We start from the raw sequence: 26,652 nt of genomic DNA, 5'->3' as shown, positions 1-26,652 counted from the left end.
AGATGTTCTAGGCCAGGCGACGCAGGGGCGCGACGGCAAGGGTGGACCAGGGTGGACTGACTGCCGTGGAACGGACTACGTTCTAGGCTAGAGCTTCACGAATCCAGACCTTCGGATCAAATCTCCAGTCAGCTAACCCCTTGCCGCAAACGCAACCCCCGACCGTTACCTTACGCAGCTTGCATATGTATGTACATGTGTTATATGTATGTACGTAGGGTACGCGGGCAGTCCGTGGTCGTGGTTCCAGGTTCTCGATCTGTACCTAGGTAGTGGATGTGCCCCAGCTACAAGGTAGCTTAGCAAGTACACTTGGGATTGGCTCGTTGTCTCTCTTCCTTCTTCTTTCAGCCATCTCCTCAGTTTCATATTGAAGAGCTCTTCTCGAATACGGACACCCGCAGCAATAAGTAGACCAGTCGGTGTCGGTCATTTAAAGCCTGCCTCGTCCCCCTTTTTTTTTTTTTTTTTTTTTTAATGAAACCCGGTTGAATTTTGGGACAAGGCACCTGGGAGTGTCGGATCATGTTATGTTTACGTCCCTAATCAGCAGGCTAGGGTTGTAGCCAATACATGCCATTGTGAATATCACCAAACCTGAGATGCCCCGTTATTAAAGTCGCCTTACTGTAAAGACACATCCACAAAATCTGGGGAAGTGGTCGTCCAAGTACCTGGTGCATATGTAGCAAACAACGAAGAAGGTTCGGGAGCTGTCGATCTTGTACCAAGCTTTCGTGCTCCCAGGATCTTATCCATGCTTCCCGAAGGCTAGACCTCAAAAGGGAGCATTAACATGGCCTTCCTATTAATCCATAGGGGTCTCGTTCCATATAATCGGTGTCTAGATCAGCAGATCATGTCACCCACTGCAGGGGAGTAATGGGACAGACCCTTCTATAGCCAAGTGGATTTTACTATTCGTTGACAGCGGATGCTTATAGATAGTGTATCGATCGCATTCTAGGCTGAGCCAAGCTTTTCCCGTTATTATAGTTGTTAATAATCGCGGCTCGGTCAACGAATTCGTATGAATTTTCTCGTACCACTTATTGTTTGCTGTCACAAGTAACGAGATTTGTGCGGCGTATACATGAGAAAGGCTCTCTCTCACCTAAGATTCTTAAATATTTGATGGGTTGTAGTATTCTCACATGTTGAATGTTGTAAAGTTCAAATGTTTGTTGGCAGCGGAAGTGCGGGAACGAATTTAATGCTTCGGGTCTGTTTTTTTAAGATTAAGCTTTCCCAAGAATCTTGCTTGATCTCTCCTAGTACCAAACCTACCTGGGTAAGAAGCCTACCTCTTTCCTTATTCTCAACGGTATAAGTCAGTGTTTGTACCTCCCTGGCTGTCGTCCCTTCCTTCCCCATTCGTTCGAACGCCTATCGTCTTATCCAATGCTGTTTCCTCCTGCCAAATCTTAGAGGAAGCCACTCGCAGTATAAGCCCATTATGACGTCGCTAGCAAGCCACGAGTGTTGGCATAAAGCACCAAACTCAAATGAGGGTGTAAAAGAGAGAAAGAGCTTCCTGTCGTTGAGATATGATCAAGGTAGGTTCATTCGATCTTTAACCTTCAATACGTGTTGAGTCTTCTCTTTTCTTTCCATCCCCACGAGTAGCGACAAACTTAACCCGACACAACATAAACCACATCCATCTTCCCCTAACCTTTAGTGTTTCAGTACAGCATTGACGGCATAGCTATGGCGGCTAGTCACGGTCGACTTATACATATATGATTGTTGATCGAATACTTTTTTTTTATTATTCCTCTATTTTATGTTGGGATCGTTCATTTGACCTCGTCGTTTGAATGGGAAAATAAACCCTCATCCTAATTCATTCGTCGTCTAGGTTCGACGCATATCCTGATTCGAAAACTAATTTACCATGTTTTTTAGATCGTAAAGATCGATGATGGCATCCGATACGGTAATGAACATCGCCGGCAGCCACGAAATGCCCCCCACCTAGAGAAAAAGCCATGGGCACGCATATGCTACCAGACCCCCCAATGGGACAAGCCAATGGATCCAATCCAGCCTGAACAATCAAAATCCCTCCCTCCAGCATCTGCCCCTCCTTGGCCTAGAAAATCTCTTGGCTCTCTGTTACTGATACACATGCAGCCACGCCTCTAGAAAACAGCCAAGGGGTATTCCATGGTCTATCACGGAGTCCTACTTCGCCCCGAGTGAGACAACCAGACCAGAGAAGGCAGCGAAACAGGATGTTTCCAATGCTTCCAATGCATAAGATGTCCAACGATATCGGCGCCAACGGCATTCTGTCCCTTCGATGTATCCATTACCGAATTTTAACGGACCTCGTCACAAGACAATCAAATATGCTGAGAATATATACAAGTCGGAGTCAAGGATGGATGAGAAACAATGCATGCGACTATTGGTTATAACTCGTCTGCGACGCGTACAACCGTTGCCGCTTCTCGGGTGGCCCATCTGAGCGCTGCATACCCTCAGGCATTCTTTGCGGAGGTACACCCATCTGTGGCATCATCGCATTGGTAAATTGGGGTTTTTGAGTCCCACCAGGCGTGAGCACCATTTGGGAGCCACTGCCCGCACCCATATAGCCTTGATCCTGGGCCATCGTTGGTGAGGCATGCGGCATCTGGCTGGGTGAATGCCATGAAGCACTAGTGGCAGGAGATTGTATTGGTGTGGTGTCAAACTTCCCTGCGGGCCCTGAGGATGCAGCAGAAAGTGGCGCCATGCCTATTGCCTGATTTGAATATGGTCCTGGTGTTGGTGGTTGGCCAGGAGCACCATTCGGATACATTGACTCCATCATACTCTCGGGAGGAGGGTTGCGCAAGAAGTTGACGAGATGTTTCCTTAGTTTACCAATCATTCCCTCTTTAGTAAATGGTTTGGCAAGGACATCTCGCATGCCTAGGGATATCATTAGCATTCGAAAGTCATGGACAAGAAACCCAATTTCACTCACCCCAGTGGAAGTACATCTCAAGATCCTGCTGGTTGATATTGGATGTCATGGCAATGATTGGTGTGTTGGGTTGCACCTCACGAATCATAGCAGTTGCTGAGACACCGTCAAGCTGAGGCATGACGATATCCATGAAAATCAAATCATAATAATGCTGCTTCGCGTTGACCTTGTTCACAGCTTCGAGACCGTCGCGCTAGATCGAAATGTTAGCCAGGCATGTATCATCACGCGAGACGAATAACTACGACTACGTACTGCAACCTCTACGCCGCAATCATACTGGGCAAGGAATTTAGAACCAATCCGAGAACATGTCCTATCGTCTTCCACAAGTAGGACAATAGGCTTTTTCGATCCCCATGGTGAACCACTCTGCGATGCAGCTCCTGGTGGGGTATGAGAAGGCATAGGCGGTCCGTTGTATTCGTGGCCAGAACCCATCGCATTATCCTGTACAGGTCGGTTATATGGCAAGTTGTTGATGTGTTCAGCAGCAAAAGGATCGATACCTATCGTCTGACCAACGGGATATACAAGGTGGCGCATATCATTTAGAGGGTCATGCAAGAAAGGATTAACACCTCCTACGCCAGGTGGTCCCATCATCCCAGAAGATCCAGCAGACTCGGGAGAGCCACCCGCCTGGTGCAATTGAATAGACATTCGGTTCAGATCCCTATCCGCAACATGATCTACTTGAAGACCATTGAGAATATCACGAGCACGGCGTAACTCCAAGGGAGATTCGGATCCATCCGATAAGAGATTCGAGGTGTTAGAGCCATAACCAGAATTCGAGTGGCCTGGATTTCGGTGTTCTTTCCTTTCCTGCTCGACCTTATTTAGATGGTTGATGAGTTCGTTATGTACCTGATTTTGTGCGCGGACCAACTTCTGGAGGTGGATTATTTCATCTACAAAGATCTTGTTCGCGTTTACAATCTCGTGGTAAGACTCCTGAAGTTGTTGAACTTGCTGTTGTGTTGCGGCCAGGGTTTCACTGAGAACTAGGACCTGTTGATTAGACACTCCGAACTGCTCTTCTGCGGCCTGGGCCTTTCTCGGTGCCGGAGCTTTCCGTCGGATATTATCCAGGTTATCCTTCCTATCAGCGCGAAATTCGGGGTGCTTGAATTCCCATGCCTGCATATGTTGTCAGCTTCCCTCCCAATACGGAACAATTTTGCACCGGAAGAAGGCATGAATTACAGATGCGCCATATGGAGATTGTCCGTTTTCTTCATTGTGTCGGACTTTGTGAAAGTCATATTTGTTCAGTTGTCGAACAAAACTCGCAAAGTTGCTATGTTTGAAGTGTTTCGGTAATATGGTCTTCGTAAATTTCTCGTTCTGCAAGCTCAGGTCAATAATTGTCTCACACCTAGAGAGCTCGCAGGTTTACCTCGAGGACGACAAAGCTGTCGCCTTCGTTGCCCCACCTTACTACTTCGCTGTAGGCTGGGTCTTCCAGCATCCTGCAAAGAAAAAAGAACTTGGTTAGTACGGGCGAATGGAAGATCGACTCGAGGATCGACTCGAAGCGCAACCGAGGGATGGTAGGATTTACTTATATAATTTGCGAACCTGGAATTACCTAAGGTTAGCAATTTGCATATGCGACAGCTCGCGACGACGCAGCCTCGAATATAGGTCGAAAGTGATCCAACTCACAAAGTCGCTCGAGTTATTACCGGCGCCCTGCGCCACGGCAGCCATGTCGGCTTCCGGCATGATAGGCGATTGGCCTGAAGCCTAACAATTATGTTTCTTTTAACGTTCAAGTATATATATATCGACACGCGCGCGTATTAATCGTTCGTCTTAGGTTGGCTTCAAAGGAAGCAGCTCGGATGGTAGCACAACAAGAAGGCGACTTCGACGTGAACGTTCGGTGCGACTAAATTTCGAGCGACGGTTGATTAAGGCCTTACGTATTCGTGTTGTATTCGTGGTCTAAAAATCTTCTAATGTTTCCTCTCTAGGAATTAGGTCGAGTTATTCGAGGATTTGATGCTATGCGCTTTTCGTTATATCTGTGCTTCGATGTACTGGCTCAGACCACGCAATCCAGAGGATAACAATAGCCGAGTTTTCTTTGCGGTCGCCCTTTTCTGCGGGTGTTGAGATTCCGATAATAGACGATTGCCAAGGACAATGCAGCAAGCAAGCAAGCAGCAAGTTAGCAGACAACTAAAGTAGGTAGGTAGCTATCTATCTGGACTTGTTCCGTTGAGTGGTGTTCGAGCAGGTTAACTTGAAGGCGGTGTCCGCCTAAAGAATTAGGTTGTGTCACTCAATTGGCGGAACTGATTTCCAGAACTCGATATGAATACCTAAAAACCATGACGAGCTGAGCCGAACTGGGAAATGTTTAAAGACTTTTGAGAATTGAATTGAATGGACAAGACAGGGTGGGTGGGCGGAACTCGGGTGCACGCTCTTCTTTTTTTTTCGGGGCTGGCTGGCTAGGCTAGCTTTGCGAGGTTACAGTAATAATAATAATAATAAAAAAAATAGAGAATGCTTCAATTCATACATAGAGGTACATAATAATATGGGGGCGTTCTGGCGGAAATCCTGGAACGGAGAGTGGATAAGGGAGGGGACACTTCGCCGTTCTAAGTGCACATACCACTCAGGTTAGTGAATAATACCTAGAGCAAGTGAGGTACATAGCAAAGTAACAAAGTAACAAAGTAGCAGAGGAGAAGAGGAGTAGAAGGAGGAAGTGGAGGGACAAGAGAATAATACCGTGCATACATGGGCTGGTAGAACGGCAGCTCGGGGGGTGGCCAAGAAGAGATAGACAGGTAGACGTACACATACAGCATGCTACAGCTTCTTTTTCTTTGGTTTCCCTATCCTGGACGGGAAATATTCCAGGCAAGCGTGACGGCATAGGGTCATCCTCACATCCAACCTGGAAAGTCATTCATGGTCTACTATTGACGGAGATGTGTGGAACCCCTGCAACTCATCTTCATGGGTACTGTACTTCTCGTACTACTTCCTCTTACAGGCTAAGTTGTTTTCTTTTTTTTCTTCTCTGCTCTCTTCGGTTAACCCCTTTTTCGTTAGTGTATTTCTTGTTCGTTTCTTGTTTTCCTATGAATATAAAAAAGAAGCTAATAGGTAACTAAGAGGTTTCCTGCAACATCCTATTATGGCATAACGTATAATGGGCATGAAGACCCCTTATTTTCTTTTTTTTTTCTTCCCCTCGTAACGTTGTTGTTGGAAAGTAGGACTATGAGTATTGTTACTATACGTACTCGTATTGTACATTCGAGGGTATTGTGCAATACTGCATATATCGTACATACAATACCCTACATCCCTACCTAGAGGAGGGCGGGCTGCGGGGAAAATCCGTCGAATCAGCATGGGCGGACCAGCGGGATGCCAATGGTTGTGAGCAAAAACACATGTGCTACTAGGTATGGCCTATGGCAATTGCTTGTCTCCTATCATTTTTTATCAATTTTTATATATGTAGGTTATAGTAGATCTTTGGTCGGAAGCTCATTGGTCTGCTGTCATCGTATTGTAATCTTTTCTACATATCGGTATGTGCGCCATGAGGAAGAAATGGGCAAAATCATGCCCAGTATGGCGAAGTTGATATAATACCCATTACCACATGTTATTGTAGATACGATACCCAATACCATACGGATGATAATAAATCCATCCAGCTAACTATAGCTTACCTTACTTTCCAGCTAGAGTAAGTTCCTCGTGAAAGCGGCGCGGATTCAATATTATCCTTCAGCTTGTACTTTAACGGACATATGCCCGAGGGAGTGTGTTGAGGAAGGATGCGAATAAGAGCCATTGGAACAACGGTAAGGTAATCACTAAAAAAGCCGACGGTCCTCCCTTATAACAACATTACTAAGTAAAAGTCATCCACGAGCCACAAGTAATACAAGCGAGTCATGCTTCCCCTACCCCCCAACCCATCCTTCCACCACCTGAAATGCTCCATGGGGGACGAGGGAACGAGGTTTATAGCGCGCGCGATTAGGGAATTAGGGAATTAGGGATGACGGCAGCATCACAACTAGCCCCAACTCCCAATATTTTTTTTATTATGTTCGCAGCGCAGCGCATCGGACTAGATTCCTATCTCAACTTCTGTGATCTTATTCGTTTCCCTCATTTCAAGTTATTTGTCTTCCTCAATGCACGGATATGTGTAAATATAGATCAATATGTACGAGCCGTGCTTAGTTGCTTGCAGGACAGGGTCATCTACCTAGGCAGTAACTTACCCGACTCTTTGAACTGCTTCGGTCTAACTGCTCCCGGCCTAGGTAATGATATCCATGTCTATGTGTATATGCACAAGATGTTTGTAAGGTCATTACCTATTTAGCCAATCATTAATTTTATTATTATTTCACACCTACTACCTCTGTAAAGTTGGCGAAGAAATAAGAAAAAAGGTATGTCTTGGCTGCGATGCTTGATGATGATGGAGGCGGCTAGTCCTAAGTGCGGTGAGTGAGCGAGCTAGAGCAGGCAAGGGAAGCTGAAGCAGCGGAAAACAGCCCATAAACTAAACTAATTTCCCTCCCTTTATTCCATCCCATCTTTCTAAATGGAATTCTGTAGTACAACCCAAAAAGCGCTCCGTCCCGTTCCTGTGCGTCCTGTTCTTGGGGACCACGACCTAGAACCTGCCTCCCCCAGGTTTACCCAATTCGTGAGAGGGCCCCAAGTAAGATAAGAACCGGTCCAGAAGAAGGGCTATGCACCGGTGTCTTGGTTCCAGGAACGTGGTCCCTTTGGAACGTCCCGGCCGGGGGGGCTATCTATCTTACCTACCTCCTATCTGGGTACTGCTTGTTAACGCTTATGGCTGACTGGCTGGCTTATTATGGTCTTCTCTTTTTCCTGTGTTACCCACGATGCAAGACACGACGGGGGCCATCTGGGATCGATCTGACTGAGTTTGTTTGTTCGAGAGCGTAGATGTATGCGCCCAGGGTATGTGTCCTGGATGTATGCATATTTCCAATATTTAAGCTTATTAAATTGTACGCTGGGCGAGTTTATTAATAGACATGACGATACATTGTTATCATCGAAGGGGTTTCCGGTGGTAGATATTCCGTTGATATAGTGTAATGTCTGTCTAAGTGGACAGTGACCAATGTCGCAACTTGGTTTAGCGGGAATCTCGTCACGAACACAGAGTAACCCGTCTCTTTTTACTCTCCGTTCCAATGACTTCGGAGTGCCCGCTCTCACACACCTAATGTATTTGATTCCACGGAGTTGCTTCATCTCTTCTCTACAACACATCCCTTACTTATCTGCTTATTTCCGCCTCAATTTATCCAAGCTGGTAAAAAAGTGGCTTGGGTCCGGATTTTCCAGCTAATGGAAAATGTGTCGTCAATCCCCGTCCCAGAAAACCAAAGAAGAAAAAAACAAGGCGGCACGCGGCCGCAAGCCTGCCCGCCAAGCTGGATTGCAACCCCCGAAATGTGTAAATGATCGACAGCCAATACCGCGATAAGCACGAAAATCGCGACACCGGTTAGCAATTTAGCGGCGAGAGTACGTAAGTACCTACATGCACTCATTTAATGATGTAGGTACTTTGAGGGAGAAATGTATTTGCCGCACCGCACCGTAATAACTAACTACGACCAATCCAGAGCTATCGTAAGCGCTGTCTCGGCGATTGCCTTGATCAGGACAGGCGGGTAGGTGTCGAACGGGAAATACGTGTTTTCTATCGTTGTTTTTTCTTACGCGAGCGGAGTTCGTCGCTACTATTGGGAAAAGAGGCGAACGCGCGCGGCTTGATTTTAATTACCATCTCGCAGTAGCTACAGGAAATATTGGAATACCTAGCTACGCATTGGATGATGTACGCAAGCAGGCAAGCGAGCAAGCGCGCGTGGGGGAACCGAAGAAGATCAGCTGTAAGTGAAGAACCACTAGGTACCTAAACCAGCCAGGTCAGGCCAACCAGTCGGATCACTTTGCTATCCTGGGTTTAGGTAGATCATTTTATTTCCACCGCGATTTTCAAGCGAACAGAAAGAAGAAGCCAGGTGTGAATAATAACCGAACCCTGACTTCATGAATATCTTCGTCTTTTCGCCTTACCAATTATGGTCGGATACTAGGAAGATGAATTACTCTCTTTCTCTTTCTCACCATTTTCGCGTTCCGTTGTCTTCATCTGGTCATTACTCTGTCCAATCGTTTCGTTCCGATCTGATTTCGCAGTCGAGATCCAAGAGATCTACTAATCCAGATCCGTCATCCGGGGCCAGCATTTTTCAATAATAACCTTATGAACCATGGTACGATGCCTCGTGGTATTTCCGTCCTCACAGAGAAAATTCCCGAATTCCCCGGCGAGGCCTAACCTGCCTTGGTTTGGCCAAACGTTTATGTTCTCATCATGGTCTATGTTTATCTATGACACCATGCTCGATGAAGTATATCGAAGCATGCACAGATACATCGGGAACTGGCTTAGTGGGCTTAAGTGAGCTACAGCGCATTACGGGACCCCTTTTACCCACCGCTATCCCCTGCTAAATGATGTCTACCTACATGCCGTGATGCAATTTCACAGCTCCAATGACTTTCAAAAATGTTGAGTTCCGCTTCCCATTTTGTTATAACACATACTGCCGGGTTTCCAAAAGCCAATCTTATTCGAGCCGTGTTACTTGCATTGGACAACATCGTTACCTATTAATCAAGTCATCTCGTGCTTTTAGATGTCAGTAATACGGACTGTTAGCTCCGCTGTCGGGATACAGTGATGCTATTGTTACCCGCCTACGTGGAGGCACCTCAAAGAGTTTTATGGTCCCTTTACCTTTTACGAAAGCGAGCATATACTATAAACTACATATACCTAGGACCCTTGCCTACATAAGAGGCCATTCTATTCATGGACTTGCAGACCAATATCTACCTGCCGAACGTGGGAGCCAAGCATGTTACTTGGCTTTAAATAGCGTCTTTCCCCAAAATCCCCCCAGGTTTCCCTTCACCGCGCCAACCTCTCTTTATTCCGGAAACGTTGCTCCATCACGAAGTGAACCGGGGGTGGGCTTGATAGAAAAGGCCACATACATGCCTACTTTATAGCTAATAGAATCGTGCAGAGGAAAACATGCTCGTTCGAATCAAATCACAAGTCGGGGAAGGAATAATGATGACGAGATAGAAAGAAGCGCGCGATGTGCCTAATTAGCCGGTTCGCCAAACCGAAAAAACCCTGCCGCGACACGCCATCCGCTATCCGCCGTCCCGCGGAGAGGGAGATGGGTAGGTAGAAGAGGAGAAGCAGCCAAACAACAACACGAACTCCACACCCCGGATATCGAGGTGAGGTCGTCGAAAGTAGGTAAGGCAACCAAGGTAGAGTATCTGGGCAGATAGCAAAGCTACCCTGCCTACCTATCTACATGCCTACCTGGTAGATAAGATATATTACTTCTGTTGCTACAGTACTATAGTGTATCTTAAAATAGTACTACAGCATACAGCCATATTATACATTCAACCTACCTGCATTGGCCCTGCAACCACAACCCACAACCGACGGGTTCGGTAGAAAGAAAAGGGTATTCCCCTCCCTTTCAGGGTCCTTCCGAAGTCGCCGTCCGTTCCGATACTTCTGAATGCCGACACGGGGCGTCATATGTGCGAGGCGCGATGGTAGATGGGGTGGGTAGGTGTGGTCGCTTAAGGGAGAAGCGGTTACTTGAGCCGCTGCGTGTATATGCGCTGCGGCTCTGGCGTCGCACGGGTGTCTTGAGTTTACTCGCACGTCATTCTATCCCCCCGGCTTATCATGTCGCTGTGTATCTACACAGCGAGAGAGACAAGATGCTGCCGTCGTGGTAAGAATGCGTGCGCATTAGGAATTCCCTGGCGTGAGAGCATATTGCATTCGAATCATGACGTTTCTCGTTGTTTACGAGATAAGATGGCATTCACAAGAACGTATGACTGACTGTCTACCTAAGTTGGTAGAAAATAGCACTTCAATCGCATACACCAGTGGCAAAATATATATACAAGGTATCTAGACCCGCTGTCTCTTGGGAGAACCAGTCGTTATCCAAGATACAGGTCGTTTTTTCAAGGATCTGGTCATTATCTCAGTCTTTGGGGCCTCGCAAGCTTGCCTGGATCGTGAAAGGCACCAGGTGAAAATAACCCTCCCTAACTGGACATCCCTCGCTGTAATTCGCATCCTGATGAACCAGTAGAGCTCACAGATCAGTCACAACTGATTTGAGCCCACATGCTTGGAATTCATCTAATGTAAACTAGAACACAAACTGATTGATCATGTATGAGGTTGGCTTCTCTTTCTCTCCAGAACAGCCTTCTTCTATCGAAGCAAGGAGCGACCGAACGTCTTATATACTTATTCATAGTCTTTGTTGCTTCAACGGATCGAAAGATCAACAATCTACAGCTTACTTTCAGCTACCCCTTTACTACCGCGCAGAGTACCCGACGTTTTAGGATATTCTATTGAGATATAATTAGCTACGCGCCACTATTTCTGTGTCGATTTCGATTCCAACTTCTAAATCTCATCATCATTCGTTCTTTGAGTACGTCCTTAAGTATATACTTCTATTTATCATGGAACGCCCCGGTTATTTTTTCTCTCTCTCGGCGCTTAATGAACGGGCTGAAGACTGTTTAGCGCACGAGCACAACAGACATTTGATAGAAGATAGATGGTACAAAACGCCCTGCATCCACTTTGGGAATTGGACTACGACTAAGGAAACACATCCTCAAACGCTTGCGAGATTAGGTAATGACCCTAGAGATTCGGATATCTATGTCGAAGGATTGGACGTTGCATACGTCAATTGTGCATTTGTGATCAATCCCAAGACAGGTGTGATATTGATTGAAGTGGGTAGTGTCTGTGATTGCTTCTAGAATGACAATAGCTAATAACAAATACAGGACAGGACTGATGGAAAGACTCGAGTTTACCAAAATAAAGACAAGACACCTAGACGTGATAATAGCAAACCGGGCCATTATATACGGAATGCTGTAATGCCAGGTCTTAACTTGGTACTGTGTATAGGCGAACCCCGTGATCCGGTTAGGTTTGGGTTTAGATGGAACCCGAACGCTCTTCAAGAAAGCCTGAATTTCATACAAAATCGCCTTCATGGTATTGATGATGTGATCGGTTACGAAGGCCAGACACCAGCAGGCCCCAGGACGAAGGTGAAACACCATATGCTAGAGAGACTTGGGGCTGGATCCTTTGGGGAGGTCAGGAAGACGGTGGACGTGCATTCCGGGAATTTCATGGCCGTCAAGCTAATCAGTTCCCCTACCAAGCGTCATGATGCTCAATGGCGAAGGCAAGTAAAACATACTCGAGATTGGGAGATAAAATGGCTTAACAATTTTCATCACGTAAGTATATTTATATATGCTATCCAGCCGACATATTCGATGGGCATCGGTTTGCTAATACCTGGTCAACTTTCTAGAAACACATTATCCAGTTACTTGGGGCACAAGGATATCAGACGAACACTGTCGAGATTTTCATGCCACTTATGAAGGGTAACTTGAGAAATTGGATGTTCAGGAGAGAATATGCAGCCGGCGAGGTAGCGTGGACCGCAGAATGTATCCTTATGCATATGCTTCAAGCACTCGACTATGTTGCTAGAGAGGGACTCATTCATCGCGACGTCAAACCGGACAACATTCTGTACGAATACAACGAAAAGGGGAGGCTCACCTTTATACTATCGGATTTTGGTCTAATCAATAGTGCTACCCTATCCAGGAGTCAAGCTGGCTCGATTGCCTTCTCGGCACCAGAAATATTCGATGGCAGTAGGCAGCATGGTCCGCAGGCAGACACCTGGTCGCTATTTGTAGTCTTGATGTGGATTTACAACGAGACGGGATTCCGCGATAAATTGGAGACTGGAATATTCCTGGACCAAACTGATATTCGTAGGGATGTCCTGCTCTCGGCTTTATACCACACAACTACATTCAACGTACGAGATATGGCTATTCTTGACCATAATTGCCGTCCTAATGCAAGCCAAATGTTGGAGTTTTTTCGCGTACAAGGGGGTAGCTTTGATGTAGACCACAGGGGCGGAACTCAGTTTCCGCGTTGGATGGACTGGGCTTTGCAAGACCCGAGCCAGTATAACATGGGTACGTATATCAGAGGCTTAATGGGATGGTGAGAGAGAACATCGCGATGCTAGATTAGACAGCTAGATGTGAATGAATATGTACCCATTCTCCCAGTTTCAGGAAATGCAACTATGATGTGTCTTCGAAAATATTTGAAGTTCGTCGTGATTACATAGTATAGACTTTAGACGAAGTTCTGGTGTCCAATTTCCTACTAGCGATATCTTCATCCTTAGGCTCATTGCCCGCTCTCTTGTTTCCTGCAATTCCACGATACGATGAAGGGCTACTTGGTTTGTATTGATAGACCACGATTAACGAGAAATGGGATTAACACATTGTAGCTTTTAAGACTCGCGGACGAAAGACTTAAATAATCTCGTATTTCTTTAAAGGCACGTAAGGGACGCGAAATGTGCGAAATGATGCCGCTTGAGCCCTCACCTTCGCAGCGAAATCGTCTTGCAAGTGTATCAATTCCCTGTGCTTTACTAGCGAAAAACATGGTGTATCTATTTCAATTAAATCTGTTCTTTAGGCAGGCACATGATGACTTAATTGGTGAATATTCTTTCCATTTTACCCACATTGGTTCAAGTGTGCAAACAATTCTTTGACTCCGGGTCTGTAGCCTGGGATACCTGACCGACCACTCACCAATTACACCTATCAACCTACCAGGGAAACAAACCTATTACGCACTAATTTCGACCACCGGAATATCGAACGTCGAACAGACCCGGGGGTGGTGTTTGTTTGTGGCGAAACAAATAGTCAATCAGATTGAGAAAAATTACTCCCTCGCAACATTATTCCCAGGTTTTGATTGTTCGAACACATCAAAGACTTCGAGATTCCGGCAAAACACGTCTCACAGAAGTCATATTTCGAATCGCGCTGCACAATGCCTGGTAGCAGCGATACCGAGGGAATCCCCGGTTACGTCGTAACGGCGAAGGGGCCATTCTCCGATTCCTTTAATTATCCTGCTCTCCTCACCACCTACACGCCGGGTACCGAATGTAGCACCGAATGGGTCTATGATACTTCTACCCCGGGATCAGTATATAAGGGTCTCGGCGATGTTAGCAGTACTTACGCCAAAACCTGCCTGCCTTACAGGGGAACCAATAACCACTTCAGACCTGGACTCTGTCCTAGTGGCCAAAAATTCAAGCGCATGGACATGACTGTCGAGAGTATGAGCGATGGTATGGTAACGGCGTCTCGGTGGTATGCCGCAATATGTTGCAGCAGGTAAGTACTTGGAATATCTTTACGAAAAAAAAAAGAAGGAATCAACTAACATATTGAAAATAGCGAGTATCAATTGACCTATCGCGACGAATCGCACATCGAGTGCAGAACAGGTCTCCTACCTCTTATAACTGCATCTGTCAATGGTGCCACAGGAACTACTTTCACCGAAACTGGCACATACATCAACACGCCTGCCGTCGGTGTCGAACAGCCCATCTTCATCTTCTGGAACGAGACCGATCTCACCCTTTTCCCGGACCCGATCGCGAATTCCTTGCGCTCTATCATGTATCTTCCCCCTATAATTCACTCAACTTCGGTCCCATCAACACTCTCCACACTCACGACAGGAACAGATGGAAACAGCCCCCAGGCACAGAACCCCTCACCCCTACCCACTACCGCAGCAGCATTACAACCCTCTTCAACAAGCCCGTACGGCGACCCCAACCCCCCCGAGAATCCCAGCCCGTTCTCCACAGGCGCAACAATCGGGATCGCAGTCGGTCTCGTCGCGTTCTTCGGGTTAATCGTAGCAGGTGTGTACGTCCTCTGCGCGCGTCATCGACGGAAGAAACAGCAGCAATTACAAGAACTGCAGTCGCAGAATGCGGAGGGGGAGCACGGCGCACAGCTTAAGGAGCTGATGGACGCGCACCGGGCGGCGGTGTACGGTCAGGATAGCGCGAATACGGGGTATGCTGTGCAGAACCAGGGACACCAAGGACAGACTGAGTTGCAGGGACAAAGTCAGTTTCCGGTTGAGTTGGAGGCTACGCCTTGGGATGGTGGTTCGGGATCAGGCGCGGCGGGTCGAGGTCACGGTTGGGACTAAGTTGTGAGTAAGGGCGCGGGTGCGGGTGCGGGTGCTGCATTTTCAGGGGGTAGGAGAGTAAACGAAAAGAAAGGACAAAAAATTGATTGCTAGATATCCATTCAATTCAGGAGTGAGGAGTTCATGAGGCGTTTAAGAGGGCGCCATCACGGGGCATAGCATGAGGATGGCTTGATTTTTTATCCTCTGGACGTTGATCATTTAGGTATTCCCGATTGTCGTTTGCCATCCCGAGGAAAAAGTCCTCGCAGTTGATCAGACCTTTGAGTTGGTTTGGTCAGCAACAACCCCCTCTGTCTGTGTACATTAGTTTAGAGCACTTGATATCCGAAAGCAGATTGCAAAAAAAGAGTTCTCATTATTCGCATCATCACCCTCTTATTTTCATCCTAATACCAAGGGTCTCCTCCACGAGGTCTCGGGTCTCGGATGTTGGGTCGACAAGGTCTCTTTATGGCTGAGAAGGGTGCGTTTTACATGGTAGGTGTATCGTATTAATCTTCCGACTTAGCACGAATATCGATTGAGCTTGTCTTTTCGCTACAAAACTCTGCGTTTCGCGAAAATCCTATCAATCTCTATTGCCTCTTCTTGTCAGGGACCACGGGTCTCGCGACTGTGATGCCTTTTTCCAATGAAAACCCCTTGCTCATCTGTGATTGACGTTGTCTGTCTCGGAGTCGTCCCATCATGGATGTGGGCTCGCTTTGCCCGAATCCTACAACACCTCCATCGGGGTTTCTAAAAGGGCCATATTTCGCTAGGCGCCAGGCCTCCTTCATCATTCCCCGAACACCACAAATAAGATCCTCCTCAGCAAGTCGTCTACCATCATAATGAAAGGCGACTCCGTCATCCCGTCTCCGAGACTTTCCTAGAGATAGACCATGGCGCAATCTTACAAGCCACGGTAACTGCTGCTGAGAAGGCACTTCGCCACAAACGGTCGTTGCCGGACAGACATGTCAATGAATGAATATTGTGTGGAGTCCGTCGCTGTAAGCATTGCATTGTGGTTTCTCGCGTTTGGGTACTGTCGCCCGGTTATGGTGGTAGAAGAATAGGTGTCGCAGTGGCGAACCAGCGAGCATATTGTAGAGGAATCCATCTCAAAACAGCGTCTCATCCCCACCATGCGCGTTGGGGGGCTGCGGTAGGAAAAAATTGAAGAAAAGACGGGAAAAGATTGGCAATTATGATAGTAGGATTATATATAACATATTTTGCTACCGATAACACATTTACTAATATTAGTTGCCATAGGGGCGCTTCCGGATTAAAACAATTTGGTACAGACCCTGCTGCGAGAACGATGTTGGTGTAAACATGAGAAACTCAGCGCGGAAACGATATTTAAATATAATTTTGATCATCTTTCAATTACTCACACATAGTATTGGAATCGAATGGAATAGAGTCACCTGCACAAACTTAAGGGATGACAGATATGATATTAGTAAAGAATCTTCGAGGGGGCGGTTGGTACTTTGCCATTTGACTAGCAGTTGAACAACAAGAGGGTATAAACTCAGTTCTTTTTCTATTTGGGAGCCCTATTTTGATCCTGGGGTTATAAGTATCATGCGGAAAGGCTTGGCGCTCAGTGGAGCTGGTACGCTTTGACTAAATCATGACTCCCTGAGGGACACCGTAAGCTTGCTGCTCTAGCTGAGCATCATGTATATATCCGCTGGGGTTTATACTTAGAGTGTATGTGCCGGAACCCGCATTGAGACAAACCCGATTTATCTCAATCCATGACCCCCCACAACATATCAAATCAAGTTGTTGAAGTTGCGCTGAAAGATCTTGAGAAAAGTACGGGGGAGGGACGCACCATGCTCAACCTCTAATGTCCTAAGTTCTCTTCGTGTTGAATTGCGATGGGTATAATAATGCGTCAAAAGCGTGTCCCATGGGACATTTCCGTCACTTGTTAGTTATGATTGAGTATGTGCATATTTGTAAGAGTATTCGGCGATACATGTAAGTCGGCATAGAGCGAGGCAGCGAGACGGCTGTCGTTAACTGGCGGCTTCATCGACTATAGATGTAATATGTATTAGTGAGCCTTAGCAGCCAGCCATTTGAGCACCTTCCGTCTGGGATTTTCCTTCAAGCGCGCGACTTTTTTGACATGTACTTTGGTAAGGGGCAAAATGGGCTTACTTTTATTCGATCCTTTGGTGTTCGGTGTTTCTTGTCCGTTTGTATTTGATGGAATGTCCTCGTGATCATTGGCTGTGGCCACGTCTTGTTTCGGTTGGGATCCCTGAGTCGCCTTTACTGATTCGTCCTGAACACCATCGGGAGTGCTCTCGTGTTCCTGCTCGTCTTCCTTCAATTGCCCTCCTTTTCGCGTAGGAATGACCTTCATGAAAGCAGCACCCCAATCACCTGTCTCTAGCCATTGAAGCATAATCTCCATGACATGGTTCGTGGTGAGGACGTGACGGCTTTGCATTACCATGAACTCGCCGATAGGTAGCTTTGCTGTGCGTACATTCTTGCCCCGCGCAATCTTGTAACACAAGCCCTTTTCGCGGTTCTTGTCAATTATGCCACCTATAACGTAGGAGGTGTTCGGTTCGAGGCGATCGAGAGTGTAAGGGGAATCGGCGGTCAGGTAGACGATGGATTTATCTACATCGTCGGCTTCGGGTTCGGGGACGGGAGTAGATTTCTTCAGCTTCTTGGGGTCGTCGGTTTTGGTTAGTGAAATAGAATCACCTTCTTTGCCTTGTTCTAGTAATTCGATTTTTTGTTCTTCCCCTGAACTGGCCATTAACTTCTGAGCCTCAGCGGCAGCACTGACAAAGTCGCCTTCAGTAAAGTGAACATTCTTCCAGCCTGTGTGTTGGTTGTTCAGCACCTTTTCGTATCTTTCCTGCATCTTGCCTCCGTAGGAGCTGACGAACATGTGAACAGGGAATTTTGCGTTCTTGTTGTCGGAATAGCATCTGGTGACCTGGCTTGATAGAGACACCAATTCCTTGTCCATCATGTATTTTTCGTATTGGCAATCTATTATGATAGCAATTGGTACGTGGATAGCGTCCGGTCTAGGTTGTCGCTTGGTAATATCCTCAAGGACTGGTTCTCTCCCTTCAGCGGCAGCAGCGGCGATCTCTGCCTCCCTCTCTTTTCGCGCCCGTTCCTTTTTCTCCGCGCGCTTCTCCTTACGATGGAATTTCTTCTCATGTTTCTTGGCCTCCCAATGTAATTTTCGCCTCAGCTTTCGTTGTTGGTTCTTGGAGAGTTTGGGCGATTCGGATTCGCAGTCGAAATCGCGCTCGAGGTCTCTCGTCGCAACTTCGTCATCTTGGTCGTCTTTATGGTTAACAAGGTCGCCGTCTTTATGGTTGTGTTTAGCACGTTTTATACCTTCGTTGTTGCATAACGTGTCGCTGCCGTCATCGTCGGGTCGTTGCCGTTTTAATCCATCTTCCTCGGGTTCGCGCCTCAGATCTACATCAGGTCTTTCTACGAAGGAGGTTTCGCTTGTCCCAACGATCTCGTCGGTCTTTTCAGGCTGTGTCGTCTCTGTCATGTTGCCCAAAATGTCAATTGGATCGATATTGTGAGGCTAGAGGGTAATGCGACGAGAACTTTTGCGAGTGCGCCAGCGGAAATGGAGAGCAGCAGAAAGTTGTATTGGCGATGGTTGGGGCAGAGGTGGGCTGGAAAGGTACCTAAGCTTTAGTGAGTCCTGGAAAACTTTCAGAAAGCTTGGTGGGGTTGCTCGTGAGTACATTGTACCTAGAATACCCCGCGGAAAAGAGCAATTGCAGGGGTCCCAGTAGGGTGGTAGGGGTGATTTACATAAGTGGATTAGCGAAGTTCTTAGTGAGTTTTAGCGCGTACCGTCGCGTCTTTCGTCGTTAATTGAATTTCGAACGCGACTTTTAGCACTTGGACCCTTAAATATCTATTCCAATTTCTTACATACGACGACTCAAAGTTGGTATTACTCCTCAGAGGATGTAACAGAAGTCTCAGACGAACCTTTCCATTCCTCACTTACATAAACAACGTAACAATACTGTTAGAGACTGAAATACCTAGCTTTTAAGAAGCCAAGATGTCGTCCCGACCCGAGTTGAAGGTATGCTATTCACGAGCTCAAGTCACCTTCCAAATTCGAACTAATATTTCTATAATAGGTCGATGATGAACATGGCTTCATACGTTTCTTCAAGTCTTTACCATCTGTAGGCGACGAAACCGTACGTATATTCGACCGAGGCGACTGGTACACAGCTCATGGCGAAGATGCCAACTTTATCGCAAGAACGGTCTACAAGACCACCTCGGTCGTACGACAACTAGGACGAAATGATGCTAGCGGTTTAGCTTCAGTCACTATGACCGTCACCGTATTCCGACAATTCCTACGAGAAGCCCTCTTTAAACTCGGAAAACGAGTTGAGATATACGCAAGTAGCGGTGGCCGACTGAACTGGAAGGTTATCAAACAAGCTTCTCCCGGAAACCTACAAGATGTTGAAGAAGAACTAGGCGGACAATTTGAATCCGCACCTATGATATTGGCTGTCAAAATATCTGCGAAGGCCAGTGAAGCTAGGAATGTTGGTGTCTGTTTTGCCGATGCTAGCGTTCGAGAGCTTGGTGTTAGCGAATTTCTCGACAACGACCTATACTCCAACTTCGAAGCTCTACTTATCCAGCTTGGCGTTAGGGAGTGTCTTATACAGATCGACAAGGCGGAAAAAGACAAAGACCCCGAGCTAGCTAAACTGAGACAGATTATCGACAATTGTGGAGTTGCCATATCCGAAAGACCAGCCGGAGATTTTGGGACGAAGGATATCGAGCAGGATCTCGCTAGGTTACTCAAAGATGAACGATCCGCAACCCTGCTCCCCCAGACCGACCTCAAATTAGCAATGGGCTCAGCAGCAGCGCTGGTCAAATACCTAAGCGTTCTTCACGATCCTTCCAATTTTGGCCAGTTTCAACTATATCAACATGACTTATCCCAATTCATGAAGCTCGATGCTGCGGCGCTCAAGGCTCTCAATTTAATGCCAGGCGCGAGAGACGGTGCCAAGACTATGAGTTTGTATGGGTTATTGAATCACTGCAAAACACCTGTTGGTAGTCGGTTGTTATCGCAATGGCTAAAACAACCCTTGATGAACAAAGATGAGATCGAGAAGCGTCAACAATTGGTTGAAGCATTCGTTAACGACACAGAACTACGCCAAACTATGCAGGAAGAACACTTGAAGTCAGTGCCGGATCTTTATCGTTTGGCGAAACGATTCCAGCGAAACAAGGCCAATTTGGAAGACGTCGTCAGAGCATATCAGGTAGTTATTCGCCTACCCGGATTCCTAGGAACTCTTGAGGGGGTAATGGACGAAAAATACAAGGATCCTCTGGACGAGACGTATACCAACAAAATAAGAGAGCTTTCCGATAGTCTAGGAAAGCTCGCGGATATGGTGGAAACAACTGTCGATCTTGAGGCCCTTGACAACCACGAATTCATAATTAAGCCCGAGTTTGATGACAACTTGCGCATCGTACGAAGGAAACTCGACAAGCTCCGATCTAACATGGATAAGGAATTCCGAAAAGCGGCAGACGATTTGAACCAAGAGGAAAACAAGAAGATATTCTTAGAAAACCACAAGGTTCATGGTTGGTGTATGCGACTGACGAGAACGGAAGCTGGTTGCATTCGAAATAATTCTCAATATCAGGAGTGCTCAACACAGAAGAACGGTGTTTATTTTACTACGAAGCAATTACAATCGTATCGTCGGGAGTTCGATCAGCTGTCCCAAACATACGATAGAACGCAAAGTGGCTTAGTCAACGAGGTTGTAAGCGTCGCAGCTTCTTATTGCCCAGTGTTGGAACAGCTCGCTGGTGTCCTAGCCCACCTCGACGTCATCGTGTCATTCGCGCACTGCTCAGTCCATGCACCCACATCATATGTTCGGCCTACCCTTCACCCCCGAGGCGAAGGCTCTACGATCCTGAAGGAGGCCCGTCACCCATGCATGGAAATGCAAGACGACATTCAATTCATCACCAACGATGTCGAGCTCCGCCGCGGTGAGTCATCGTTTCTGATTATCACAGGACCCAATATGGGTGGTAAATCGACATATATCCGACAGATCGGCGTCATCGCATTAATGGCTCAAGTAGGATGTTTCGTTCCCTGCTCCGAGGCCGAGTTGACTATCTTCGACTCAATCCTCGCACGTGTCGGTGCTAGCGATTCTCAACTAAAGGGAGTCTCAACTTTCATGGCTGAAATGTTGGAGACCGCCAATATCCTCAAGTCAGCCACCGCCGAATCGCTTATTATTATCGACGAGTTAGGCCGTGGTACGTCCACGTACGACGGTTTTGGTCTAGCTTGGGCCATTAGCGAACACATCGTCACTGAGATCGGGTGTTCCGCTATGTTCGCTACGCATTTCCATGAATTGACAGCGCTTGCAGACCAGCATCCTCAAGTCAAGAATCTGCACGTTACCGCCCACATTTCTTCCTCTTCATCGGCTTCTAGTGAGAGCGTTGATAAGAGAGAAGTAACGCTTTTATATAAAGTGGAGCCCGGTATTTGCGATCAGTCATTTGGTATTCATGTAGCGGAGCTTGTCCGATTTCCGGATAAAGTAGTACGGATGGCGAAGCGAAAGGCCGATGAGTTGGAGGACTTTACGACAAAGCATGAGAGTGATGGGCCGGCGGGCATGCAACAACAGTACGGAAAGGAAGATGTGGAGGAAGGTAGCGCGAGACTGAAGGAGGTCCTTGTAAAGTGGAAGAATGAGGTTGCTGGTGGAAGGATGAGCAAGGAAGAGATGATAAGCCGGCTAAGGGATCTGGTGAAGAAGGATGAGAGATTGTTACAAAACCCGTTCTTTACTGCTGTTAAGGCTTTGTAAGGGTTAATGGTATGATACTTGATGGAAAAGAGTACGGACGCTATGACACGCCTCTGCTCACGGTATGGATGATATAAGGAAGGACTGTGCTATATAGGTAATTGTGACGGCTTAGCCGGGTTCGGCGCTTGGAGGGTGGTAGGAAATATCTAGCTAGATTGGCTGAGTGAGCTACGATGCTATGCTATTTTGCTAGCATGCTATTTAAAAGTATGGTATTGTAGGGTTATTGAAAAGATACCTAATAATAGCCCGTGGTTCGATCTAATGCATTCGTGAAACAATTGTGATGGTCAAGAGTCCTGTTGAGTATCTGGGTGCTCGTCGTTTCACCACTTTCACTACATTTACTGCTTGAGAGAATGTTAAATTCTAGATTCAAGCATCATTTCAATCATATCCGCCTATGTACAATCGTTGAATTTTCCTTGCCTTTCAAATCCATCCACCAAGACCAAGACACCTTATTCTCGAAGAGCCGCGCCTAAGCTAGGACTTGCTCGGCCATAGAAACTACTCGTAAGTTAGCACACACGCTCCTCCCAATACCATATGGAAGTGTGGAAGGATACTCACCGCTGGTACCGGTGTTGTCGGGCTCGACGTGGAGGGACTTGACCTTGCCTTCCTCGACGACGATGGCGTAGCGCTTGGCACGCGTGTCGCCGAAGATGGCGGGCGCATCGAAGCCTAGGTCAAGGGCTTTGGTGAATTCACCAGCTGGGTCGGCTAGGAAGCGGATCTAGATCGTTGTTAGTGATATATGTGGAAGTCGGGGTTGAAGGTAGACTTACACCGGAGTCGTGGGTAGGGTCGAGCTGGTCAGCCCATGCCTTCATACTGTTACTTGTTAGCTGATCTATCATCAATGGTATATAGCCCTCTCTTCTCATCCTACCCCACCAACCTCCGAAATCTCACCACAAAAACAAACCTCCCCTCCCAATATAATCATAAAAAAGAGGTACTCACACAAAAGCATCATTAACACTAACAACAAAAACCGGACCCGCGTCCTTCAACTTCGGATGCTGGATATAACTCGGAACATGTTTCTGACTACAAGCCCCGGAAAACGCAGCCGGCACGCCAACAATAACCCCACGGTGCACAGCAGCGAGTTCTTTCGCGAGACTCACTTTGTTCCCCGGTGAGTCTTCATGTAGGACCTCGAGATCGGGGATCGCTTCGCCGATTTTGATGAAGGCGCGGGGTGTGGCGTGGAACATGCGCTGTTGCGCTGGTGCACGTAAGGAAGCGGTGGTGGGGAGGGGCATGCGGCGGAGGGCGCGGAATGCCATTGTGATTTTTATTTTCACTGTGAATTATTTCCTCAAGTTCTGGTAGTATAAGATGGAATGAATTGGTGTTGAGTCGAATACACGTTAGAGTTCCGGATTTCGGATATACATACACGTATAAGTTACAAACGGGAAGTTTCCTCACGTTCTCAACAAGCCAGCTATGACGTTCGTCAGATCTACGGGGCACAGTTTCTCCGGTTGACCTTACACTGTACCTAACACATCTCCCCATCCTTCCTCCTCTCCCCACCAAATATCGTCTTCCGCCTAAAGTTAACGAACTCTACCCGGACTATTCGCACTGTATCCTTACTGCCGACCCGCGATGACAAATTTAGAAGTCCGAAAATACTCTGTATGACCTAGGTACTCATTTACCGGCGGTGTGAAGTACTGAAATATTTTGCCGTACTGCTAAAATACATTTTTGGAAACAAAATACCGACTATAAATAGGTAACCAAGGTCTAGATGTAAGAGTAGGATAATATAAACCTCAAATAACTTATTTCACTCCGCGTTGAAAGGCAATTCATTTTTAGACGGTAACATGTCTTGAGGAGTCAATGCGTAAGAAACATTACAGTAATGACGCAGCACCAACATGTTGACTTAATACCATACGCGTACATACGCTAGTCGTTAGATATATAAATAGGATCGCTCTCTGAAGTTATTGCTCATTTTAATTGTAAAAGAGATGTAGCGGTGATGGTAGCGAGACTAAGTAAAAGCGTATGAGAGTAAGCGAGGCGAATTGGACGTTAACGCAAAGAATCCCGCATTCCGATTCCGAAGACGCCAACCATGATCACCCTGTTCTATCTATGCCATTACAATACAATTCCATTAGGAACGGGATACGACTCCACCAGCTCCAGGCATGACGCCCTTAAGATCTACGTTAAAAGTCCAGCGTCCTAGAAAGAAATAACCGGTTAGCTATCTCATGCGTTCATATAGAAAGTTGCTGCGAAAAAGTGAACTTACCATTCGCAAGATTGTTGGCAGTGTCTTCCAGTAGAATTACTCGCCTTCGGTTGCAGTACGCCGTCTTGTCCATGATATCCACCTTCAGCTTAGAGTCGGACAATTCAGCGATGGGCTTCTCGAACATCTCTGATAACGCCTCGACGGCAAGCTCTAGATCTTTCTGGTTGTCCTCAAATATCTCCGTGAGATTGTTTCGGGCTAAGTAGAAGGCAAAGGCATATGTCCATTTTAGCGTCTGTCGGCAAGTTTGTAAGGCCTGCGACGCCGAGTTTAGATATTGTACTTCAATCCAGGACATGCCAGATGCTGTCTGTAATTGTACCATCTTCTTCTCGGTCTTATTGTAGACGTCTTTGTCGAGACGTGCCGACTGCTCGTGGTTGGCGTATCTGTTGTAATAGTGTAGGTAACGTTCCAGGGATACTCGTGACTTGGCTTGGGCGTCTCGTGCTTCTGTCCCGCTCTTTTCCTCGAACCTATTGCAGTTGTACCAACTCGTGCCGTGCTCGGACCACAAGCCCATACACATCCAACAGAATTCGTGCTTGCATTTTCGGCATGTCATGTGGTTGCAGCCTCCATTCTTCTCGATCGTGGAGTTACACTTGGGGCATTCCTTTGTGTTGGCCGAGATCCAATTCGCTGTTTCGCTATCGTCGGCGCACTTCTTGAGCCATCTCTTAACCAATTCGCAGGGTGCCGGTTGGTGGTCGCTGTGGACACAACCAAAGCAAAACCTATTACCACATGCGCAAGCTACCGTTGGCACAACCTTGTCTAGATCCTTCCTCTTGATAGCGCACTCGACAGCATTTTCGCAATCGGGAGCAGGGCACCATTTGAGGACATCTCTATCCTCAACATATGTTCGGTTGAGTAATTCTTGGTATCGACCGGCTAATTGTGGCGTTACGAGCAAATCGAGTGACTTGGCGTCGATGATGCGGTGACAACCTTCGGCGGGGCATTGGATGCGCGCAGCTTCGCCCTCTTCGCGAATCTTCTGGGTTAAGTATTGGCGATAACAATCGACACAGTATCGATGACCGCACTTCATCGCGAAACTCTTTAACCCTTCCTCATCCTCGCAACAGATATCACAGACGAAACCAGGTTTGACTTCTAGTTTGGGGGGACTACTGGAGCTGGGACCCAGACCAGCCGCCTCCAGGACTTTAGTCGGGTTATCCATATAATCTTCAATCAAACGTTCCTTATTCCACCTGAAATGACGTAGGAGAATAGCAACATCCTCTTTTCTCATTTCTAAGATCATGTTCACTTCAGTAATCATTTCTTCTTGTTGGCCGTGCAAATCCCGTGGTGTGTGTACTTTATAGCTGAAGTCGTATGATATCCCCTTCTTCTTGTCCGACTTTTGTGAGGGGATACCGGGTTCATCATCAGGCTCGTCATCGAATACATCGAAATCTGTTCCACACAGTGTTAGCGTCGTCCAAACCATCGCGAGGCTCAAAACAAGTTGTAAGACAAGATAGAAACAATACACAAAAGAATTAAGGAAATGGACATACCCTCAGCGCCGGATAAATCATCGCTGTCATCCTGCATCCCGTCGTCGCTAGAGACGGAAACGAAATCCTCGTCTGAATCCATACCGGTTATTGGAGTGGGTGGTGCTTCGTTGTCTTCAGCTGCTGAGGCGATGACCTTCTTATTCGGAAGTATTTCGCCTGTGTCCGCAGCTATCTTCGCCTCAGCAGCCTTCCGCTTCCTCGTTGTGGGAGGAATCTTGTCGGTTGGTGATGTCGGCTCGGGGATGCTCGCCAAAGACGAGCCTTATGTAAAGAGGATATCGAGATAGCGCACAAAGGCACTAGATGAGATAACAAAATCGGGGTCGTTAAAAGGCCTCTATTCCTTCTCTGACATCGACGGTAAATAGTATAACGAGGGACTATGATAACTTTGTGACGAAGACTCTACTCGGATGGTTAGTGATGTGTGGTGTGACCTCGGTCGAGTATGATTCGGCGGAATCGAACAAGCGGATGTCGTCAAGTGACTCGGGAGTAAATAAATGGTAGGGTGTAAGTGGTAGATGGAAGGGATAGAATCAAATTCGGGAACGCTGATTGCTGCTGAATGCTGGATTGGACGAAATGCTACTTTGTCAGCAATAGCAGTAACC

General features: G+C 46.9%; 8 protein-coding genes across 8 annotated transcripts; 3 read left to right on the top strand and 5 right to left on the bottom strand.

The window, feature by feature from the left end:
• Positions 1–2,410: 2,410 nt before the first annotated feature.
• Positions 2,411–4,711, bottom strand: F4822DRAFT_432592 (HSF-type DNA-binding-domain-containing protein; the record flags this gene model as incomplete). The annotated part of the gene is made up of 6 exons (XM_051461678.1): positions 2,411–2,922; positions 2,978–3,173; positions 3,236–4,123; positions 4,190–4,330; positions 4,383–4,455; positions 4,575–4,711. The coding sequence occupies 6 exons, from the start codon at positions 4,709–4,711 to the stop codon at positions 2,411–2,413; spliced, it is 1,947 nt and encodes a 648-aa protein (XP_051311513.1).
• A 3,254-nt stretch (positions 4,712–7,965) lies between these two features.
• F4822DRAFT_414037 (uncharacterized protein) lies at positions 7,966–9,067 on the bottom strand. Its single transcript, XM_051459090.1, has one exon. The coding sequence runs from the start codon at positions 8,572–8,574 to the stop codon at positions 8,317–8,319; it is 258 nt and encodes an 85-aa protein (XP_051311512.1). The 5' UTR covers positions 8,575–9,067; the 3' UTR covers positions 7,966–8,316.
• A 2,356-nt stretch (positions 9,068–11,423) lies between these two features.
• F4822DRAFT_352559 (kinase-like protein) lies at positions 11,424–13,280 on the top strand. Its single transcript, XM_051455992.1, has 3 exons — positions 11,424–11,905; positions 11,960–12,427; positions 12,505–13,280. Exons 1-3 carry the CDS (start codon positions 11,624–11,626, stop codon positions 13,225–13,227), a joined length of 1,473 nt encoding a protein of 490 aa, XP_051311511.1. The 5' UTR covers positions 11,424–11,623; the 3' UTR covers positions 13,228–13,280.
• Positions 13,281–14,081: 801 nt separating this feature from the next.
• On the top strand, positions 14,082–15,272 carry F4822DRAFT_432590 (uncharacterized protein; the record flags this gene model as incomplete). The annotated part of the gene is made up of 2 exons (XM_051461677.1): positions 14,082–14,434; positions 14,498–15,272. The coding sequence occupies 2 exons, from the start codon at positions 14,082–14,084 to the stop codon at positions 15,270–15,272; spliced, it is 1,128 nt and encodes a 375-aa protein (XP_051311510.1).
• Positions 15,273–16,895: 1,623 nt separating this feature from the next.
• On the bottom strand, positions 16,896–18,941 carry F4822DRAFT_352547 (uncharacterized protein). The gene is made up of 2 exons (XM_051455991.1): positions 17,442–18,941; positions 16,896–17,316 (listed from the first exon to the last, which is right to left on the bottom strand). The coding sequence occupies exons 1-2, from the start codon at positions 18,820–18,822 to the stop codon at positions 17,297–17,299; spliced, it is 1,401 nt and encodes a 466-aa protein (XP_051311509.1). The 5' UTR covers positions 18,823–18,941; the 3' UTR covers positions 16,896–17,296.
• A 314-nt stretch (positions 18,942–19,255) lies between these two features.
• Positions 19,256–22,561, top strand: F4822DRAFT_352506 (DNA mismatch repair protein msh-2). The gene is made up of 2 exons (XM_051455989.1): positions 19,256–19,377; positions 19,436–22,561. Exons 1-2 carry the CDS (start codon positions 19,354–19,356, stop codon positions 22,202–22,204), a joined length of 2,793 nt encoding a protein of 930 aa, XP_051311508.1. The 5' UTR covers positions 19,256–19,353; the 3' UTR covers positions 22,205–22,561.
• F4822DRAFT_352481 (Redoxin-domain-containing protein) lies at positions 22,447–23,641 on the bottom strand. Its single transcript, XM_051455988.1, has 4 exons — positions 23,177–23,641; positions 22,999–23,044; positions 22,781–22,946; positions 22,447–22,717 (listed from the first exon to the last, which is right to left on the bottom strand). The coding sequence occupies exons 1-4, from the start codon at positions 23,503–23,505 to the stop codon at positions 22,689–22,691; spliced, it is 570 nt and encodes a 189-aa protein (XP_051311507.1). The 5' UTR covers positions 23,506–23,641; the 3' UTR covers positions 22,447–22,688.
• Positions 23,642–23,890: 249 nt separating this feature from the next.
• F4822DRAFT_352462 (uncharacterized protein) lies at positions 23,891–26,495 on the bottom strand. Its single transcript, XM_051455987.1, has 2 exons — positions 26,036–26,495; positions 23,891–25,931 (listed from the first exon to the last, which is right to left on the bottom strand). Exons 1-2 carry the CDS (start codon positions 26,115–26,117, stop codon positions 24,463–24,465), a joined length of 1,551 nt encoding a protein of 516 aa, XP_051311506.1. The 5' UTR covers positions 26,118–26,495; the 3' UTR covers positions 23,891–24,462.
• Positions 26,496–26,652: the final 157 nt, after the last annotated feature.

The sequence above is a fragment of the Hypoxylon trugodes genome (genome assembly GCF_022578975.1).
Source record: "Hypoxylon trugodes strain CBS 135444 unplaced genomic scaffold F4822scaffold_8, whole genome shotgun sequence".
Classification (NCBI taxonomy): Eukaryota; Fungi; Ascomycota; class Sordariomycetes; order Xylariales; family Hypoxylaceae; genus Hypoxylon; species Hypoxylon trugodes.
The sequence above is the reverse complement of the archived record's forward strand: the minus strand, read 5'-3'. Positions and strand labels throughout refer to the sequence as shown.